Source organism: Leptopilina boulardi, unplaced genomic scaffold, assembly GCF_019393585.1.
Source record: "Leptopilina boulardi isolate dan_hultmark-lab unplaced genomic scaffold, ZJU_Lbou_2.1 LbouV2_399, whole genome shotgun sequence".
In the NCBI taxonomy this organism is placed as follows: domain Eukaryota; kingdom Metazoa; phylum Arthropoda; class Insecta; order Hymenoptera; family Figitidae; genus Leptopilina; species Leptopilina boulardi.
The window spans coordinates 560864-584785 of record NW_026137972.1 but is presented as its reverse complement, the minus strand read 5'-3'; the positions used below and the strand labels follow the sequence as shown (position 1 = coordinate 584785).

Genomic DNA, 23922 nt, shown 5'->3' with positions numbered 1-23922 from the left:
TAAATTCACACAAATTATAAAAAACATCAACAGTTTTACACGTTCCCAACCCTGGTAGGAGAGGAGTGACATATAGGAGATGTTTCACATAATAGACGTTTCATATTTTGGGAATTTTACTCGCACCTCTGTCAAAATATTGTCTACGACATATTATATTTCAGCTAAGTTTTAATTTATTTATTTATAGACCGGACAAGTCCTTTCATACAAAAAGTACTCCTAAATTCTAATAGTTAACTAGGTAACAATACATATTAACTAAATTTAGGTTGGCGCTTTAAAAGTTAAAGTTCAGTATAAATTTATACAATAAAGAAAATAAATCTGATTACATTATTATCAAAAGAAAAAATTAATATTTTAAGAAATTGAATAATTAATACTGTGAATTTTAACCTATTTTAAATCATCAACCAAATATTTTTAGTTCAAAATCATTGATTATTGTGTATTACTTAATAAATTTTAGTAAATTCCATCAAATTGAACAGTAAAAAAAACAAGATTTCTAATTTGTTCCTTAAAAACTGTTTAAACAATAACTCATCTTGAAAAAATTAAAATTTTGATTTATATTCTGATTCGGAAAAACTACAAAATTATTTATATATCACATAAAAATCTCGTGATAAAAAAATTAGTGTCCCACTACAGAAAATTTATCAACCTAATAATCTAGTAATAATTAATTAACAATAATAAATAAATTTTAGTACACCCAGAGAAATGGTTTATTTAAACCACCCAGATAGCCAAGCGTACTAAACGTTATTTACGAGTACGGAGTACTGGTATTATACTAGTTTTATACCAGTACAAAATAATTATGTATGTACGTACCAGTGCAGTACTAGTATAATAAAAGTATGTCGTACTGTTAGAATTATAAAATGTGAGTACTCGATAAAAGTATAGTACTAGTACAATGCCAGTACGTCGTACTTCTGAAATAAGAAGCACAGCATACTCGTACGATACAAGTATAATACTGGTACGTCGTACTGCGACTCTTTGATGGTAATGCCAACCTAACCCCACTTTCTTAACAGTTGTCAAATATTGTCAAATATGAACGCGTCACTGAAAACGGTGCAATAAATGTTGGTGAAAAAAGTGGTTTATGATGCAGCAAAAAAGTTTTAACGTTTGTAACTTGTGATTCTGTACTTATCTTGAATATCCGTGATTAAATTTATATTAAATTATCGATTTTTATAAGACTTATGTTGTTTTGCTTTGACATGACGCATTGTGCCACGGTGTTCTTTCATTGAAAAAATTCTAAATCTTTTCTTTTATAAACTTTTTTATACATTTATATTGAAAAAAATTCGTAAACTTAATCTTGATGATATTAATATAAATAATTAAATTGAATTGTGTTACTTCGCTATAGTTTTTCTTATACGCATATAACACATTTATAGGTTAGGATGTGATAATATGTTTCACCAAACATCAAAACAATTTGAAACATCAAGTTTAAAATTCTTTTGAAATAATGTTTAAATACAAGCAAGCAGTCAATTAATACTTAATAAAGTTAATTAATTAGAATAATATAAAACATCAGATATTATAAGATAAGTGAAAATACAAGTTACATATTTTATATAATATATGCACAGACATATATCATATAAATAAAAAAAATTATTGAATAAAAATAAATAAAAATGAATTATTATTATTTCAGTCCTCCCAAAGATTTTCCTTTTTAATAATAAATTAAAATAATTAAAATACTATTGTAGAAGGAGAGAGGGAGGGGGTATAGAATTTTTACTTTATACAGCATACCAGTATTGTACCAGTACAATAACGGTACGTTATACTAATTCACAAAAGACTTTCAGTACGCCATACTTTTATCGTACTAGTATTGTACCAGTACAGCGTAATAATACGACGTACCAGTACAGTACCTGGTACCGTACGGAGGTAGATGGCTGGTACAGTACTAGTACGCTTAGTACGCCGTACTTATACTGTACTTGCATCGTACTAGTACGCTGGTTATCTGGGCAAATATAATTTTATTTGAGTTAAATAAACGTATATTTGTCTCACAGCCAACTAACCTATATTTATTTGTCGTAAATAAAATTTTTTATTTAAATCAAATAAAAATATTTATTAGAGTTAAAGAAATATTTATTAGGTTCTGAGATCATTTCTCTGGGTGTATAAATATAAATTAATAGGTATAAAAATCAAAATAATTTTGAAGCGTTTCGATGCATCCTTATCAGAAAAAAACAAAACAAAAACATCTGTAAAAAGACAAGAAAATACATAGGTTTTGACAAGAAAAATATTAAGTGCATTAACATATTTTATATTTTTATTTATTATACCAGATAATAGAAAACACAGAAAAAATAAACATGGAAATATATAGTAAAGTCTTGACGACATAACCTCAAGAAAGTTTGTCACAAAACTTATTTAAATAATGTTAGTGTCACGTGTCATCGTGACGTATTTTATTTAACATTTTTATGAATTAATAAATATTAATTTATTTAGTTAGTTAATTAATTACCATTGTTGTTAGATATTTCTGTACAAATAATCTATACCACTACAAAGAAGAGGACTCACTAACACTATAACCATTGGTGAAGGTTCCTCTCTCAAAAAGAATGTTACACTAAACGCAGGGCTCCTCTAAAATTAACCTACAAAAATAATATTATATAAAGGGACTTCATTGCCAGTCTCAGTCAGTCACATATGTTTATACCGAAAGTCTCCAACTTTGAAAAAACAGTAAAGATCACCGACAGTCAAAATCATATAGGCACGTAAAATTAAAAACAAAGTCACAGTGACGATCAGTTATCTTAAATCAGGGTAGCAAAAGTCATAGTACTCTGTTGCTTCAAAAAGGTAACATTTAAAAATAAATAAACAAGAGGATTTTTTATTTTATACATTTTTTTTAAATTTACGATTATTAAGAAAATAAAAACAAATTGTTTTCTTTAAATAAATAAATATTATCCCAGATAACCAAGCGTACTAATCATTATTTACGAGTACGGAGTACCAGTATTATACTAGTTTTATACAAGTACAAAATAATTATATATGTCGTACCAGTACGGTACTAGTACAATAAAAGTATGTCGTACTGTTAGAATTATAAAATATGATTACTCGATAAAAGTATAGTACTAGTACAATACCAGTACGTCGTACTTCTGGAATAAGAAGCACAACATACTCGTACGATACAAGTATAATACTGTTACGTCGTACTGGAAATCTTTGCTGGTAATGCCAACCCAACCTCACTTTTTTGACAATTGTCAAATATTGTCAAATATGAACGCGTCACTGCGAAAACGGTGCAATAAATGTTGGTGAAAAAAGTGGTTTATGATGCAGCAAAAGAGTTTTAATGTTTGTAACTTGTGCTTCTGTACTTATATTAAATATCCGAGATTAAATTTATATTAAATTATCGATCTTTATAAGATATATATTCTTTTACTTTGACATGGTGCCATGGTGTTATTTCATTGAAAAACATCAAAATCTTTTCTTTTATAATCTCTTTTATACATTTATATTGAGAAAAATTCATAAATTCGGTCTTGATCATATTAATATATTTTTAAATTTAATTGTGTGTTACATATAACATATTTATAGGTTAGGTTGTGATAATATGTTTTTCTTAACATCAAAGCAATTTTAAACATCCAAGTTTAAAATTCTTTTGAAATAATGTTTAAATGTAAACAAATAATCAATTAATATTTGATAATGTTAAGTAATTAAAATAATATAAAACATCGGATATTTTAAGATAAGTGAGAATACAAGTTACATATTTTATATAATATATGCAAAGACATATTTGATATAAATAAAAAAAATTATTGAATAAAAAATTTTCTTTTCAATAATAAATGAAAATAATTAAAATACTATTGTGAGAAGAGAAAGGGGAGGGTATATAATATTTTATATTGTACATCATACTAGTATTGTACGAGTAGAATAACCGTACGATATACTGAATTTTGGCATAACTTTATAAAATTAAGAAACTTCTTAAACCGATAAAATGAATTCCCTCTCTCATAAAAAAATATCCTTACTATTCAGTTAAAATACTTGACTAAAATAATTAAAAATTATCGAATTTACGTTAAGCAAAATTTTAAAAATATGTATTTTTTAATTTATATTTAATCTTTAACTAAATCAATGGAATAGTATCAATTTATAACACTTTGAAAAATGCAGTTTTAAGAGAAACGTGAAATAAGATAGTGTTTTAAGTGTGATAAATTTACAGTTTTTCAAATTACATTTCAATTTGTAATTTCTTGGTCATATATATTTCTTCTTTCAAAGTGTCAGCAATGTCCTGCGACTTTTTCCGGGCAATTCTTTTTATTTTTCTGTATAGCCTGCTTCGACGCCTCTTGAGTTTCCATATATTGGCGATCGATATGCGTTTCAAATAAGTATCTGATTCTTCACAGATTCAGTGTCCGTTTTGTGCAATTTTTTTTTATTAAAATTAATTAATATTTCATATTAATTAATAAACTTTATTAATATCACATTATTGTATTGACTTTACAAATCAAATTATTTGGAACAATTCAAATTTGTTTGAATCAAATAAAAATATATTTTATCTCAGATTCTAATAACTTTTAATTTGTTTTAAATAAAAAAAAATTTATTTCATTTTATTTAGAGCGCAAATTAAATTTTTTTTAAACCAAGTACCTAAAATTTATTATTTAAATCAAATAAAATGTATTTGAAACAAATAAATATTTATTTGGCCCAGAGGCAAATATATCTTATTTCTTTGGGTGCATTTACAAACTTCAATATACTGAAAAGAAGTGGTAAAATTAGATAAGAATTTTAAAAATATAAGAAAATTTAGAATCTAATTTAATTTTTTGCTCCTTAAATTTTGGCTATACCCTTTGCCAACTCACCGCAAAAAATTTCTAAAATTAGATTAACTGATAGTAAACTTTGCTTCCACTTAAATTTTTTGCGCCTTATAGGGGGAGTGTCTAATATGCCTATGTAGATTGGATCGGCTTCAACTTTTTGTTGAATAGAAACAATTTTCTTAGTAGAAAGTTATAGATTGAAATTACAAGGCTCTTATTTTAAAAAAATGTTATATAATTAAATGTTTTTTGGGTCTCTGTTTGCGAATATGATATCAGATTTTCAAAATTCAAAATTGCAACCGGAAAATTTTAAAAATTCATCGGATTTGCTTCAAAATTATTACGTGCGGGTTCTTTGGTTGTGCTTTTTACGAATCTGAAGTTCGTTTCTTGAAAAATTAATAATTAATAAAAAATTATTTCAAAATAGAAGGTAATAATATTGATTTCATAATAAAAGCCATATTGTATAGTTGAAACCTTGACACAGACAGTCTCTGTAATCCCGAGGGCGATTTTGGTAAAGCTTCAGATTACGATGAGAGGTAGGATTTATTTCCTAACTTGGGGTAAGAGAATGGTTGTAATGAGGATTCTCGCCCTGAATCTTAACAACTTATATAAGCAAAAGCGATTTCCTTTATAACCCTCTTAAATGTGTCTGTAATCTTTTCCTGTAGAAAGCACAGGAAGTCACGTCAGTCAATCATTTTATATATAAATATAATATTACAATTATAATATAATAATGTTCTTTATTTTTACGGATGATTTAAATTTATTTATAGCTATTATATATTAGAGGAGGATGGGGCGTGACCAATTAATAGTCTGTGTATCAGATTAAACTCACATTTTCACAGTAAACATATTAGTGTCCTAATTTTTTTTTTAAATTACTATATTTTTTCAATTTTATTATAACCTAAAAAACTTTTATAGTATACAATTTTTTATTTAAAAAAGTATAAAAATTTAATAAAAATTTTATTAAAACAAAATATATTTATTGAATAAACATATAAAAATTTTAAACAATTAAAAATTTTTTTAATATACATAACATATATTTAGATAATAAATTGGAAAAAAATTCGAATATATAAAAGTAAATAAATAATATTATAAGTATTATTATTTGTTCGTTCAAAATAGCAATACTTTTTGAACTTTGTGACAATTTTTTATTGAGATATAAAAATTTTCATCACATTTCTTTTTCGATATACGTATTACTATAAAATTGACTTAAATAATAAAAATAATAATAATATAAAATATATGATCAATGGAAAAATATTGTGTGCCACAGATTCTGATTTAGAGTTGAAAAGACGGAAAAGTATTATATATAGAAAAGGTGTGAGTGTGCAATTTAATAATACACACAGTTTCTAGAAAGCATAAAGTCTCAAGACTTGAACAATTCTCTCTAGCTCGTGAAAAATATTTTCTCAAGGAAAGCGGACCTCTAAAGTAAGACTGGAAAAATAGAATCCCATCTAAACTTGAGAAGCAATAAAAGAAGTATGTTACAAAAGTATAACTGGACTTGAATCATGTAAAAGGACTATATTTTTTATAATTTTTTTCAAATTGGAAATAAAATTCGAAATTTACATTTAAAATAAATAAATTAAACATTTTTACACCTCAAGAAAAAGTATCTTAATATAAGATGTTTTGGTAGGCATTTTTTAAGACTAACTAAATAGTAAAAAATTTAATTTGTCACGCCCCACCATCCACTATATTTTTTATTGTAATAAATATTATTCATTTTAAATAAACATTTAAGTAAATAATAGTGCTTGAGAATGAAAATTCGCAATATCTTATTGTTTAATTCTCTTTCGAATCACGTATACGTATATTGATCTTGCAATTCTAAGTAATTAACAGTTTCTAATTTACCCTTATGAAAATGAGATTATTCCGTATGCAGAACCTTTCTCTATATATAAATATCTTGTTTTATTATGTATACATATATATAATTTTTTATTTCCATCAAAGACCATTTCACTTTAGGTCAAATATTAAAGCTATACGAATATCAGCTTTTTAATTCCGAGTGTGCTTTTTTAAATTTATAAATGTCGAACTCAATAAAAAAGTGCAAATTTACATTTTTATTTATATAATATTTTATAATAATAATAATATTTATTAAATTATTATGATTATTCTTCACAATTATAAATAAATTTTGTTAGCAAATACAAAAAATTTTATTTTTAAAGTCAATTTAAAAATATATTAATTAATATTAATAAAAAAAATATTCTTATAATTTTTTATAAATATAAAGCACGATTTTGATTTTATTATATCTTCTCATCAGTAAAGTTTGTTGTTGTTCATGTACGGCATTCGAATTTCGAATCGAGCTCCATTCAATTAAGTTTCAAAGCTTTAAGATTCAATTAATAGAATCTAATCTACTTTTACGATCATATTACTAATTTTCGATTGATAATAATATGGATTTTTTTGTATTATTTACAAAAAATTCCCTTTATACAGTTTTCAACTTATAGTACGATATTAAAATTATTCAGAAGAATTTTACCATCAGTAATATGTAATAATTACAACAAGGAGGATGTGACCATGGGGCACCTAATTTCTTCAATCAAAGAGGGGATCGACAAGATGGTCTTGCGAAGTCCAGAAGAATGTCATCCGGCGTGCAGTCATAAAGGTGCAATAACGAAGAAAAAGCTCTCGCAGTTTGGAAAGGACTGACGCCGAAGCAAAGAAGAAGAAGTAGAAGCAAGAGGAGACACCTCTTGTAAAAAAGATTGGAAAGGTGACGGCAGCACCTAATCCAAAGCACAGTAGTAAGAAGAGAGAGACGAGTGGATCTACAAAGATGATGCGAGTCGCAAGAGGAACAACGTGTATGCCGACGTACTGACACAGAAAAAACTTGGACTCATTTTTGTTGCAACTCATTTTCTTTTGGGTATCGAAATGAGTATGGGACAAACTTCATGTTATTCAAAATGATATTGGCTGGAATTTCAGATTTCTAAGTTGGCATCATAAGCAGAGTAATTTTGTATTTCAATTATTGTTTCTAATATTTCAACAACACCAGAAAGATTATTTTGACCAGTACGAATATTTAGAAGTTTTTAAATAAAAATTATTTATTATTATTTACGTAGATAATAATTAATTTCATAAGTTTTTAAATTTACCGCTATTATTTAAGTTGGCAGTACCGTTCCTGTTGTCAAAACACATGTTTTCATTTTTCTAACCTAAAAACATATTTCCTTTATTATTTTATTACGCGATTACAAGCAATTTTTAATCAAATATATTAAGTCTAGCGTGTTATTTACTTCTTTGTAATTATTATATTTCATGTTTTTGTGCAAAATTATTCGTTATTTCACAATATTTTTCCATTTTTCTTTTTCTCAAAATGAAACTTGCCTGTTTCATTTTGATACTTTTACCTTAGAACTCGAAATGAGACAACCAGTTTCATTTTTGTTGCGAATCAAATTGAGTATAGAATCTATACTCAATTTGAATTCAGGTTTTTTCTGTGGAGCAAACTTCGGAGGAAAGTGAATCAGGACATCAGATACACGCAGATCGTGAGCGCAAGGTCTACAAGAAAGGGAGATCTCCTGATCAAAATCGGAGGAGACTCGAATAAGGAGGTATTCACCGCTGAGATCATCAAAGCGGTTGAAAGCTTGGTAAAGGTGCAAACTGTGAATGGACAGGTCACACTGGAGATCTGCGACTTGGATTACCTTACCCAGAGGTTCAACAGGTGTCGGCGGAAGTGCTCCAGAAGGCAGGAAATAAGTAGGTGACGGTCGCGATCCTAGGACTCAACTAACGAGGAATGAAGCTTGCGGTTGTAATTACCAACTCAGAGGAGGCGGACAGGCTGAAGAAATTGGGACGCATAACGACTGACTTTATGCCCAATAAGAAGGAGGGTGATGGTTCGATGGCACTGCTGTCTGGCGTACGGTCACATAGGAAGAGTTTGTAAGGCAAACATCAGCCATGTCGCAGGCAGCGGAGGATGCGGAGTCTTCAGGACGGCCCTTAGGGAGTCCAAGAAGACTCGCACGAAAGAAGAATAAATAGGCCAGAAAGATCGGCAATGACAGGGGTCACGAATGCGAGATCCCAGGGATCTGCACCTACGAAGTTTAAAGCTTGACGGTATAGTTCCGTAGTGTGAGGATTAGTCCAGCCAAAGGGTGTAGTTTTTAGTACCGAGATCCAAGTATCTACTTTGAATACCCTTTGAAGGGTTATGCACACTTTCCAATTCCCTCCTAAAATAATAATAATAATAATAATAATATAAGATTATAATAAATTCATTTTAGAAAATACTTTATTCTAATCTAAATCCGTTTTAATAAAAAAATTAATTTTTTTGTGAAATCTTTTATAATTGATAAGCTTCTACTGTTCTACTGATAAAACAGTTTGAAATAGAATTTCTCATAAATAAATTATGATGTGCTGATAACAACTCTATATTTGTGTAAATATCTATAATAATATATATTGATGATAAACCTATACACGTAAATGTGCTTTCCAATGGTATTCACTTATCTGTTTCTATGTATATAATCATACACTTCACTGTCACGAACGTTGAATAGCACACCACTTTTAACATTACGACTTTTTATTTGCATTTTTTTTGCAAATGTCTGTGTCTGTTACGCTTTGTAGAGCGTTATAGCTACTTCATTCATAATTCAATTCAATTTCTTCAAGCTTTCAAGAAATCTCAGGAGACGTACTTTTTCCCCTAAAATAATTACGTAATTGGTCGCTTCCAAGATTCGATAACGATTATTAAAAATGATAAAACTGTAATATAATGTTATTATCATTATTTTATTTTTACTTCCTAATCATTTTTTTGGGGGGTAAATTTATTTTATCTATTCACCCTTTAATTTCAATTTAACAGAATTGTCATTTAACAAAAATTCTATTTAGCTGAATTTTTAAGTTTTTCCTAAAAGAAAACAACCAACCTGCTCCCTCCCTCACCAAAATTTCTACATCCCTTCCATTGTCAATCTCTCAATTCCTAAAAACTGTTGTAAAATCAGAATCTTTTTGAACATCACAGATAAAGGATCAATACTTATTTTCATATGATACACGCGATAAACTTCACTATAAACTTTTTTTTAGGAAATAACAGTAAAAAAAACATTGATACTGATAAATTATGATATCTTTCATAAATAATTAAAAATGATTTATTTGAATCAAATTATTATCTTTAAAAGTATTGTTTTCATTTTGGTCTCTTGTTTATAAAAATTTGACGTGATATTTGATTTTCAAAGAATGTTATAAGTTTTTAAAGAAAGAGAGAAAAAGTATAGTTCTATAGTTTTCTGGTGGTGATGGAAGATGTTTTTGTATAGTTTAATTTTAAAAGTGATGAGGGTAACGGTGATGCGGGTGAGGTTTGTAAATACTAGATTCATTTCATGAGCATCATTCCTGTCCGCTGGTTCCAGACTGGAGTGAACGGAGTTTTAATTAGCAATTTGTTTTCTCATATATAGACGCTCGAGAAGTCGCACAAGATGAGTGACAAAATGACAAAATAAATTTAATTTTTTTTCAATTTCTCATTTCAAAAAAATTAAAGTAATAAATTTTTTTAAAGTATTGAAATTAAAATTACGAATTAATGAAGTTACCGATTAATATAAAAATTAAAATGACCAATTAATTAAAATTAAAATATTAAATTATATTTATTTATCTCTTACAAGATAAATAAATTTTCTTAATTGTAAATACAAAATTGTTTATTTTCCAAAGAATATATTTATTTATAATAATACAACGTATATATATAATGATTGAATCTTAAACTGGAAATTATATCAATAATAGTCGACTGCTCTCTTCATCCTATCAAATAGTGAACATACGCGTGAAGATAATGAGAGACAAACGATCCAGCTCTTGTTATACGTAAATCCCTCCCTCTCAAAGCAAACATGCAGTGTGTAATACATTCATTTAGGATGAGCAATATTGTATTGCTTTGTACATAGGATATTGGTATAGATAGAACGCGTACAGATCGATCCATTGATCGTTCAATAGCTTATGCGAAGAGTAATAACTATAATTGAATTCCAAAGGTGTAAGTTTACTGAAGATGCAAATAACTGTAATATAGGACACGTGAATATGTATACATGTGAGATTGAATAAAATAAAAATGGACATTCGATATTCTTTTGACTAATATATCAAAAGAATAATTAATATACAGATATACAAACCAGTCAAATGGTTCATTATTCTTCTACCATTTGAAATACAAAATAAAATTTTTTAATACTAACTTGACAATTTTTTCTATGATTTCTCTTTTATTTCCTATTCAATCTTAAATTGGGTTAAAAAGTTTTATTTATAAATATTTCAATAATTTATAAAACAATTATACCTATCTATATTAATTAATCTAATTTAGATACGAAGGGTTAAAATTTTATGCGTCAATTCTTTTCTAATGATATAATTTATTTTATAAAAAAAAGAAAATTGCTCACTTCATGTTTTGTGGCGAAGTCACTTTATTGTACAATGAAAAATTCACTCTTTTAGATTGAGGTTTCTCTATGTTGAAGTAGATTTCTCACTTTAAATATATAAAGCGACTTGAATCCCACTTAAAGAAGAATGAAACTCTCTCGAAGGAATTTAAAAAGCTCACCTCACTGCACGTTGAGAGGTTTATACTGTTTAAAAAAAATATTTTTTTATAATGGTAAAGGTCACAACTAAAACAATTTTTTTTATTTAAATAAATGTATTCTATTTGTAAGAAAATAGTTTAGAAAATATCTTGTCCACTCTTTGTAAATTTTACAAATGAATTGATGATAATTACTATACAAAATATTTATATAATTTAATTGACTCTTTTTAGTAAAGTTGAGTGAAAGTTAATTAAAACAATTATAATAGCTTCTCATATGATATATGAGAATGAAAAAAAAAGTAAACTGAACTCCATACAATTCATTCCAATGTATATATATGAATTTCATTTATATCGTATATATGTGAACAGAATCTGAAATATCTTTATATATATCCTTAATATAGATATTGATTGAGAAAACATCTTTTTTTACTCTCATAATATAAAGAAGATAATTTTTTTTCAATTCTTTTCATTCATATATATGTATATATATCTCTTAAGAATCATAAGACGCTTCTCATTCTATTGTTAGCATCAAGAAAAAGCTATTTCCACCATTTTTCGGCTCTTTTCTTCCAAAGATTTGATCCAATTTTTTCTGTGTAAGTTTGAAAAAGTGCGAAATGCTGTTTCTCCCCTTTTTTTCATCATAAAGTGGATTTAATCTCAGCAAAATCCCCTCTTGACTGATTCGTGATCTGATTTATAGGTACTTAGGAACATCAACTTTTCTGTTTGACAGGCTACCAATATTGAAAAGATTCTCGGAATCTCCTGCAAAGAAGAAGAATAAGCGCGAAATCAATCGATCGTGTGTCTTCATAACCCAAAGAGAGAGAGAGAGAAGAGAGGAGAAACGGGAATATTCAAAAATCGTGCGTTGAATGAGTTGATTCAAGAAGACGTCGCACTGGAGAAGGGATACTCTGCTGGAAATGAAGAGATAGAAATATTTTTTTAAAATATTTTTTTACCTCTGTGACAGAAAGAGATAAAGGTATTGTATCTTAATCTTTTTATAAAACTTCAATCTCAATTTGTCTCTTCATTTACTTTTGTTTTTAAAACCTTTTTACTGTGTCCCATTTAATCCCTCTTCTATCCACTTTATTCTCTTTCTATCTCTTTTTTAATCTAAAATATATACTTACAATTAGATCTTTAGATCGGTTTTGACTTTTTTTAATTTATGTCTTATCTCCCTTCAAATTTCACTTTTCTTCACTGATAACCTTTCTTCATTCCAATCTCTTTCTAACACTTATTCATTCCTGTAATTAAACCCCTTTACTCCATCCTATTTAATCCCTATAAAATTCACGGAATTAATATTATACTTGAAGTTACTGAAAAAATAATAGACACACAAGAGCAATATTATTACATTACAATATTTCCTTAATGTCAACATTTTAAGGCATTGTCCGACATCTTGAAACGCAATCACTTGTTTGCTTCTTATTCATGCGCTGGCATAAATCTCACATGGGACATCCAAATTTCTGTCCCGTGGGATATCACGGGATGAAAATGAGATATCCCATGCGCTCTGAAGAAAGGGACCTTATAAGCAAAAAATTATAGGTTATGCTTTTTAAGTTTACATAAATAAAAAGAAACTTAATCAAGATAAAACTATCGTAAACAAAACCTATAATTCTTTTGCTTCTAAGGTCCCTTTCTTCAGAGCGCGTCACATTTATTATTTGATATAGTTGTACAAAAAGAAATAGAAGTTTAGAGATGAAAAGAGATAACATTTTTTTAACAATTTTTCTATTTGTAAAAAATAGAAAAAATTCTATCTTCCACTATCCTAATAATTTCATTTCTTTATTATTTTTAATATTTTCACTTCCAACAGGGGAACTTCAAACCTGGAGGAAGCCGCAGGCGGTACAAGAAGAACTCGCATACACCACATTATTATCATCATCATCATCATATCTATTGTCGAAGAGCGCGTATATGGAGTAGTGGAAGAAAATGGCGCATGCTCTTCGTCCTGAACGCACATAAGCGCGCCTGTGGAAAAGCACACGATTTCCAGGTTGACTCGGTAAAATCCATAACGCTGAAGGAGTCGTCCTGCGATCCACACAAACCGCGTGGTGCCAGTTTCAACTCAGCAGGTGGCCAGCTCACATCACAAAACAACAATGATGATAAAACACTCCGCCGCGCCGGAGGTGGACCCACGTGCCTCAAGCAAACAAACGAAATTTTTTCTTTTTCCCTCACCCAATTTCACAAATAATGGATTATTAATTTAGAAAAAAAAACGAGACAACAAAAAAAATTTAATTAACTTCCAATTGAAATTAATTGGAGAAAATGAAGATAAATTCAGACCGAGGACTTGAATTGAGAGAAGAGGGAATTTAATAATTTGTTATACTATTTTCAAGAGAGTCGTTTATAGTGAGCAACACGTGGTTACGGGAGTATACAGAAAATTCGAAAACGATTTTAAAGATCCTTGTTTCGTTCTCCCGTCAGTGGTGAATTCATTTTCCTTAACAAATAAATTGAGCCGAAGGAGCGTCTTGAATAACAAATAGTGTGTGGAAATTTATCTCTTTTTGGTGAAGAAAAAGAACCTCTTGAGGAAATAAAAAAAAACTTTTTCAAATGGATAGTGTTTCGCTAAATAAAACGAACCCTTTGGAGGGGAATTATGTATTGGATGTTTTAAATTATATAAATGAATTAAATGATTCACGATTGAGTCAGGAATTTGAGTGCAGAACGAGGGAACTTACGGGAAATAAACCGGATAAAGGATGTGATATTAATTGGGATTCTCTTCTATGTTGGCCGTACACACCACCTGGAACCATTTCCAAATTACCCTGTTTTGCAGAATTACATGGCATCAAATACGACATAACTCGTGAGTAAATTTTTTTCCTACATACGCACTACAGTTACATTATTCTAAAACTTTAGGAAATTTTTTTTGAGTTTGACTTCTTCTTCTTCTTCCTTGAGGAGTCAACTTTTCTCATCTAAAAGAGACTTCGAAAATTCACGAGGGAGATTGATCGGTTTTTTTTTGCTATTGCTAACTCTATGAACACAGAAAGAATCACTCTTTATTGGAATGTTTTTGCAGATTTGAAAAAGAGTGCTGTCACAAAGTCCGGGGGGAATAAAGAAGTGGATAGTTTTGCACGAGAGGGAAGTTTTTGTTTTTATTTTTTTTAGTGCCAATCGAATTTCTCGGGAAACTCAATTATTATTATTTATATAGGGTTTTTTTTTAGGAAACATTTTCATTCTAATTTTTTTGGTTTGGAAACATTTTTTTCGAATTTTATGTATTTTTATATCCCTGTTGAATTCGGAAAGACGGTTCGAATTTAGTTAAGTTTGGTTAAAAGCAACAATTTGGTACAAATAAATTTTTTTTTTAATTTTGTTGCTAATTTATGAAATATTAAAAATTGATATAATTATTTGGTTAAATTGAGCAAGAATTAAGTTATAGTTCAACTCCAAAGTGTTCAATTTTTATCGTTGGAATTTTCATTTAGATTCTAATTATAATTAGAATACTGTACATAATAATAATAATTATTGAAATATAAATGTCCTAAAAAATATCTATGCGGTTACAGCATTTGATAAACTATTATCAAAAATCAGGAAAAGAAGCAGGCGCAAAGCGCCTACATCTAGGGTTTCATGGCTTTTTAAATTCAGATCAAAAGTTATTTGTATATAATAAATAATTTATAATTACATTATTTGTAAATTGCTATGGTATCTGTTACCATGGTAACCATATGAGTTTACGACGGACGGACGGACGAAACTATAAGGCTTTCGGCCCTGGGACACGAAAAAAAAAACTATAAAGAGTGAATTTTTTATTTTCAACTTATCAGGAAATTAAAGAAAACCATCTGACTTATCGAATCCACAGTAGAAAATAAAAAAAAACAATATATTTATCATATTATCAAGTAAATAAAAAAGAAAGACATTGTTAAATCGGATGTCGTATCACGTGATATTTCTAGTGTTTTAGTAGTCAGCAGCTGTTAAAAACCCATAAAAACTGAAATATATAGGTAGAACAAAATTTACTGCAAAGTATTTTTTAAATTTCTTTTTGTATAAATTATGTAGTAATTGATTTTGTCTATGGAGTAGTATAAGGAGACCGAACGACCATGTTAAATCTGCGTTAAAAGTGGACCAAATTTTGGTAACCGCTTAGTGTCATGAAAATACGTAATGGAACACTAGCGCCATTGATTGTGTTAAACTCAGCTGGACAGTCAGCCATTGTAAAAGTTTGAAAAATAAGGAGCAATGTATTTTTGGGTTATGTTCAACGTACTTCTAATTTTTCCCACTGTTTACATACTTCCCACGAGAGCGTTTGTGTTCCGTTACGTATTTTCATGACACTAAGCGGTTACCAAAATTTGGTCCACTTTCAATGTACGTCGTTCGGTCTCCTACATGATTTTGTCGAAATTTCGGATGTCATATAACCTAATTGCCACTAGCAGACATTTTATGAAGTAGGTGCGAAGCAAAAAAAACACTTTATATATTTACTAAATAATTTATAATTTATACAATTTACACAATTTGAAAGGCGATAAAAATAAAGCAAATAATTTAAGTAATAAATAATAATACATATTTTAGAAGGTGATAAATATTTCAATACCCCTTGATGTTACGTGTTTGAATCACTAACTGATGTTAGTTTCCGTTTTATTTTGACAGCTGCGAAAGGGTTAAAAGTACTTCATCAGTAAAAGTTTTCTCCCTGGGTTTACAGTAATTTAGTAGAGTAATCACTTTACGTATATAATCATATTTGATGTCAATAAATAGAAATTAAGAAAATCGAATTTCTAGTCATATAAAAAAAAATTTCTTCCTCGAAAATTTTTATAGAATATAGAAAAAATATAGAGGAAACCCTATTTTTTTATTTCCTCATTAAATGTAAATTAGGGAAGTTATGAATTTTTTAAACTTGTTCTGAAACAGAAATTTTGATATGAATTTTTCTGTCATTATTAGCATACCTACAGTGAATAATGTACTGTATGTAATTTCTTCAGTATTTTTTCAATTTTTTAAAAATTAATTTTATAAAATTAATTTTAAAAATAAAATATAATAATAAAAAAAAAATAATAAAAAAATAAGAGAAAAAAATAAATTTTTTTAAAATAACTTAGCGAACTATTGTAATTTTTTCATGAATTCAGCTCATTTTGCTTTTTTGTAATATTCTCTATACAAATTTGTTTGTCAGTTTTTGTTAAAGTAATATCTGATTTAAAAAATATTTTATAAAATATTTTTTTAAAAAATTTATTTGTTCAATATATAATTAAAAAAAATAACAATATATAATAAAAATACTGAACAAACAGAATTGTAGAGAGTCTTTCAAAGAGCAAAATGGGCAATTATTTATAAAAATTGAATAAAAATTATAATTGCGTTCAGTAACTTTAAACAAAAAAAAAACGAAAAATTAAATTTTTATTATTATTATTAATTACTATTATTATTATTTTTTTTTTTTGCTTAAAGACTTTTGGGAAATCTGTATACAGATACCTTGGATTCTGCATGCCAAGGTTAAATAATATTACATAGCAATTTTTGTTCAAAATAATGTTTTTTTTTAAATTGCACAATTGGATCTTTCAAAATTCAATAAAATTAATTTTAATTTTATTTGTTGATAATACAAATTTTTAGTTTGAGGTTATGTTTAATTTTTGTTAAAAATGTTCGTTTTTGTATTTTTATAAAGCCAGACGCGTATCCACGGTGGGCGAAGGGGGCAATCGCCCCCCCCCCAAAGATTCTTAAAAGTTACAAGTATAATACAGAAACTAAGAAAACATTTATACTTTCTGTCCAAATTTTTTTTTATCTTTTTGACAACTATTTTTTTAAAAAAAGACAAAGTTTTCGAATCGCCCCCCCCCAAAATTTAAGTCATCGATCCGCCACTGTATAAAGCTTATTTGTGAATTATAAATAATTAATGAAAAACTTCTGTAAAATTTATTAATACATTTTTTATTTTTATTAAAACCGTTTGACTTTTGATTAAAAATATTCTGAAATTTTATTAGGTACTTTCATTAAAAAAAAAACCTATGAAAAATATTTTTGATTTTGATTCTACTAGAACAGAATGAGTTTAAGGCTGCTTTCACAATATAGGTAAATCGCATCCTCTTCAAGACGATTTTTTAAGACGAGGCGATGCGCGCGCATCTATTGCCAACTGTCGATAAAAAATTTATTTCATGTGAGGTAAAAATAAAAAAAAATATTTTACCTGCTAGGATATAAATTTTTATTACTTTTAACGAAACAAATTTTTTTTTATAATTTCTATAATATTGAAAAGCTAAAATTGTAGGAATTGTGAAATAAAGTTGGCAATGAATGCGCTCACATCGTTTCATTCTGAAAACTCATTTTCAAGACTATTTAGTTATTGTGGAAGGAGCCTAAAGAATTGAAAAAATCTTTCGTCGGTTAAAATTTTTTTTTTTAAATTAACTTTTGAATTTGCAATCTATTAGATAAATTGAGAGAATTGATTAAATTGTACAGAATTTTTTTTTTTAATTCGAATCTTTTTTTATTATAATAGAGTTAATATATTGACACTAATAGTTTCATAATATAACTCTTCGTATAATGATTTGTTGTCTATACTGTCAGACCATTTGTGAGAAGCACATAAATATAGTTATGACCTAAATATATGAAACGCGTATTATTTTATGTTTTCCACTTATAAGTACCATCATAAAAAATAAAATAAAAACCCCGTAATGTTTTATTTGATATGCGTAGCAGTCATTTATCATTTTTTTTGCTGAACGTTCTGTTTATTAATATTTTGTGTGTACATTGTAATGTTTTTTTATATATTTAGATTTATATATATATTTACTTTCTTAATATTTACACATGTGAAAAATATAGAAAAAATATTATTTTTTCTTTCAAGCAATAATTTCTAATTTTAATTTAAAATTTGTTTATTTAAATCAAATTTTCTTTATTTAAAAAAACTTGTTGGAATAAATTCTTATTTTTTTCATTTTCTGTTCTTTTCTGTAACTGTGAGAAAAATTTTAAGAACCCTTTTCAAATAATAAAAATTAAATTCTTGCATTATAAAATCTACTTTATAAAATACCTACTGCTAAATAAAAATTCGATAATTTTTAATTTGACACAAAAAAAATATTCCGACATGTCAAATGTGGTGAATACTCCACTCAACACAAAAACACATATATCAGAAACTTATTTATACAAATTCTTTATTTTTAGTGGAGAAAAAAAATTTCCGTTGGCAGAATTCCATAATATTTGTGAAATTGTAACCGACGATAATAAATTAAAAAGGAACTATATTCAGTAAAAGTTCTACAGAGAATATTTCACCGCAAAGAAAAGAGTTTCTGGAAATATTATAGAAAGTTAAAAATTTATATTTTTTCTTTTTTTCTAAGTGGAAAAAAAAATTTGAAATATAGAAAAACTAAAAAATTTTTCACACTTATTTTCTGGAAAGGTGATGAAATTTTCTTTAAAAAATTGCACAAGAACTTTGTTATAACTTTGCTGTTAGTTATTAAGAAAATCAAATTTTAAATATTGTTCTTGATTTGAAAATTTAAATAATGGAAATGATAATTGATACTCTTTAAAATTTTTCAGCTTATTTGCAATCGTAGTTGTATAAATCGAATTAAAATTATTTCCTAGTAGTGTCGAGTACGTGTTCTCCTTTAAAAAGTTATTGGAAGTAAAAGTTGAATTTAGAAAATTTGAAAAATCACCAAAAGCTTTCTACAACTTCTCGAAAAATCTGATATTTTCATGGATTTTCATTTTGATTCACGAAATCATAGAAATGTCATGAAATTTTTCTTTTTGGTTATGGAAATTTATTTTTATCCAGTTTCTCCACTTTAAACTGCACGCGTATTTATTGATTATATAACTGAATTTACTTTTTACCAAAATTTTATTTAACTGCGAATTGTTTCACGGACTTTTCTTATGATAGAATTTGCATTTAACAGTATTTTCATCTGATGATATTTTTATTTGATTAAATATTCATTTAATTGAATTGTTATTTGGCGAAATTTTCTGTTGAGCAAATTTTTTTTTAAACAAAAATTTTTATTTAACAAAATTTTCACATTTTCTTTGAGATCAATTTAGATTTTATCGAATTTATTATTTCTAAATTGAAAACTTTTGTAAACTTTTGTAAAAATTGATAAAACAAAAATTACGTTTTAATATTTTCGAAAAAAAATTTCAAATTAAAATAAAATCAGCTTGATGATAAAAAATAAAACGCAGAGACATTTTAAAGGAGGAAATTCATATATACTTGAAAGGATGTGTGCTGGGACATCGTTTTAAGTCAATTGTGTTTCATTGTTTGGAACGCAGAGCACGACAAGTAAGGGGTCATAATCGAATGTCAATTTTGTACGCGGATCTCTGCCTGAGAAGGAGAGAGAGAGGATCCCTCTCTCGTCTCGAAGGATTTGCTGCTTAAGAGGCCTTTACGAACCCCAAACCATTAATGGACTCTTAAAAAGAGAAAAAAAAGGATCTGGAAAAAGATATTTTTGGGAAATAAAAAAATATCTTTATATTTAGAGAGAAAATAAAATTAAAGAGAGAAAAAATTATTAGTAAGTGTTGCGTTTATTAAGAAAGTTTGTTAAAATAAACATTTAATTTTTATTGTTTTTCAAGCTTACAGTTTGAAAATTCACAAATATTGATTTTTGTATTTATTAATTCGAAAAGAGATATATATTTTTGAAATAGAATAATTTTCAGGACGTTACAGATTTTTATATTCGTGGTAAAATTTTTATTTTTTTCATTTCATTTTTATGTTATAGATTTCAAAGCATAAAGTACAAAAAATTTTAATCGAGTATTAAAGAAATTAATTCAACAAATTTTAGAAATTTTTTTTTATAAGATTTGTAATTTAATATTCTTCTTAATTAAAATAGAAATTCAATTTAAAACTTTTTTCTACGCGTTAATCTTTTACTAACAAAAAAAAGTTTGAAATAAAAGGTGATATGATATATATACTTTCAAATTTCATTAAATTTTATTCTCTTTGCACGTACTAGATGTTTTTTTGTTGAGATATAGTATTGTCAGTTAATTGATTTTTTCTAAAAAATATTCTTACAATTATTTGCTTTCAAAATACTATCTATATATACTGCAATCTGCTTTCATATATGTTTTCTTCTTCAGAAAGAAAACTTTAATTCAAAGTGTCGTCAACAATTTTGCCGAGAAAAAGATAAGCTGAAGAACAAGATATATAAAAAAGTGTGTGTGTGGAGATAAGTTTGAAATACGTTTTTATGAAAGTTTTCAATTTAAAATATATAAATTTTCTTTGAATTATAACAAATTTCTGTAAAATATAAATAATTTTCGTGCAGCAGTTTTTCAATTTTGCGCCTTAGTTGTAGACATTTATGACACTGCAATTTTTATCTTAAACTAATAAACGAAATTTTTTTTAAAGAATATTAAATTATTTTTGGTATAATTTAGCTGTGTTTGAAAAAAAATGTTAAGTAAATAGGAAAACTTTAAAAAAAAATTCTACTACTAATTTGTATTATATTTTTATGAGGAAAAATAAAAACCGGAAACACTCCTCTCTATGTTACTCTACTATACATAAAGTTAGTTCAAATATTGAACTAACGATATTTACTTTTTCCGTGAGGAACAACATTAATATTGTTATAATAATGAAGAATTTCCTTTACCTACCTCATATAAGTCGCCTCTCCCTTATATAATGTATTATAAGTGCTTAATATGATAGACAAAGTTTGGAGAAGTGTGATTTGTATTTTTGATATCCATTTTCAACAGTTGAGACTCCTGAATTGGACGTAGAATCAAAAATTTTTACTAGTCCTCACCGTTAAGTCCCAAAATATGTTCGTGTGCACAAAAAAAGGTTGAAACACTATTCCGAACAATCAATAAAAAATCTTCTTGGACTCCTCAAGGGCCCTCCTGAAGACACCGCTGTCTGCGACATGCCTGATGTTTGCCATATCTCCATACTTTTCTCTATATATGAATCAGCTTGGCCTTCTACTGCAGTTTGCAAACTTATGACCAACTTCACTCTTTTCACGTCGGACGTGGACGCGAACGTGTACCTAATGCGTCCCAATTTCTCCAGCCTGTCCGCCTCTTCTGGGTTAGTCATTCCTCGTCAGTTGGGTCCTAGACCGTCACCTATCTGTTTCCTGGCTTCTGGAGCACTTCCGCCAACGCTTGTTAGACCTCTTCTTTCTGGGTAAGGCAATCCAAGTCGCGGATCTCTAGTGTATCCTTTACCAAGCTTCCAACCGCTTTGTTGACCTCAGCGGTGCATGCCTCCTTCTTGGGGTCTCCTCTGACTTTGATCAGGAAATCTCCTTTTTTTGTAAGCCTTGTTCCTCTTGCGACTCGGATCATCATTGCAGATCCACTCGTCTCTTTTTTCTTACTAGTTTGCTTCGGATTAAATTTTTTGATCGAACCATAAATTTAGATTATTGCCGATTAATTTCATGTCAATTCCGGATTATCCAAGAGTGATTTCGGATTTGTCTTTTCATTCGGATTCATGACTGACTAATACGGATGATTTTTGTATAATTTCCAGACTAATCCGAATATGGTTTTGGTTGACACAACCAAAGGTTGGTTAACCAATCGTTCCCGTGTGGAAATTAATCGTGGAAATGTATTGGAAACTGTACAGTTGAGCTAGATTCAATCGAGTAACTTGAGACGAAAACTGGACAGAATCAAGTAGGGTATGTGACGCTAGGGATAGCTAGTTTTTTCCAGGCCTGTTGTCTAATCCTTTTCTAGTAAAATAAAAATTTCTAGCCAGTTTCATGATATCAAAATATACAGTTTCTATCTACTTGGGGAAATAAATACAAAATTGATTTGATAAGTTGCGACTGAGGAAAATGAAGACTTGAGGAGCAGAACAATAAAGAAACAATAATTATATATAAATTATAATTTATTTTTAATGTTAAATAATTTATTTAACATATACAAGTGTCTTCTAGACAGCCTACTGTATGAACTTGTATAAAATTTTCAAGTAAGCATTCTAGACAATAACTAGCTAAATTCTAGAAAGGCTACATATCTAAGGAAATAAAGGGAAAACTGTATAAAAACTGTACATCAACTTTGAGGGGCCATTGCACACAGAAAAAATCTAGTCTCGTTTTTGTTGCAAATCAAAATGAGCCAATGCTAAACGATATAGACAGTGGCGCCACCAACCTGGTTCATTTTTGTTGCACATCAAAATGAGCCGCCTACACGGCTCATTCTGAATTCAGTTTTTTTCTGTGCAGTTATTTCAGAATAAATTTCCACGACAAACACTGTCTAGCTATAGGCTAACACTAGGACGGCCACGATAAATTTCTACACGAGTTGGTTGTGTCAATTGTTGATTTCTTTTTCAAAATTTAATAAGCTTTCCAACCCAATGAAAAACAGTTTCTACGTTTATTTTTGTAGGAGTTATCTCCATTTTAATGCGAGTATGTTTTTCAATAATTCGCGCTGTTAGCATTTCGCATAATTTCCGCCGGTAATGTAATATTTAATTTTTTTTCTACATAATACTGTATCATTGGTACAAACTAGAGATATTAACTTTTTTTCTGCAAAGCTCAATTTTGCATGCTTATTCCGCAATACACATTATTAATTTAATTTTATTAATGTGCCTTCCGTTGATATTTTCATTCTTTTATTTTATCTTTATGTTTGCTTTTCAGTGCAATTCTTTCGCTTTTCCCTCAAAGCTTTATATTTTTTCTTTATTTCTTTTTTTCTCTGAAAGGAAATGTCATTTAACAGTTTCTTGGTATTTTTTTGTAATCGATATGGTCATATCTCAGAAATAATCAACTATTTCTTAAAGGAAAAAATTTACTTAGAGCATATTGTATATTTAAATACGGCGCAAATAAATCATAAATAAAAACGTAGATTTTAATTTTTTTTAAATTACTATGCAAATAGATGGTGTAGTTATTAAAATATTTTTTATTTTTATTATCATATTACTTCTAATAGCAGAACTTCTATTACCCAGAACAATGA

The 23922-nt window shown here is 27.8% G+C and overlaps 1 protein-coding gene across 4 annotated transcripts in view; it reads left to right on the top strand.

Annotated features, from left to right (window-relative positions):
• The window catches only part of LOC127289094 (diuretic hormone receptor-like), an 86021-nt gene that overhangs the window by 2871 nt on the left and 59228 nt on the right, over nt 1-23922 (top strand). For 3 of the 4 annotated variants that reach the window (XM_051316861.1, XM_051316859.1, XM_051316862.1), the window contains exons 2-3: nt 12437-12691; nt 13559-14587. In XM_051316861.1, the coding sequence (XP_051172818.1) occupies nt 14326-14587 (262 nt within the window). In that variant the 5' untranslated portion in view covers nt 12437-12691; nt 13559-14325. Of the gene's footprint in view, nt 1-2733; nt 2896-12436; nt 12692-13558; nt 14588-23922 lie in introns of those variants that run through there. The other variant, XM_051316860.1, reaches the window with a different exon arrangement.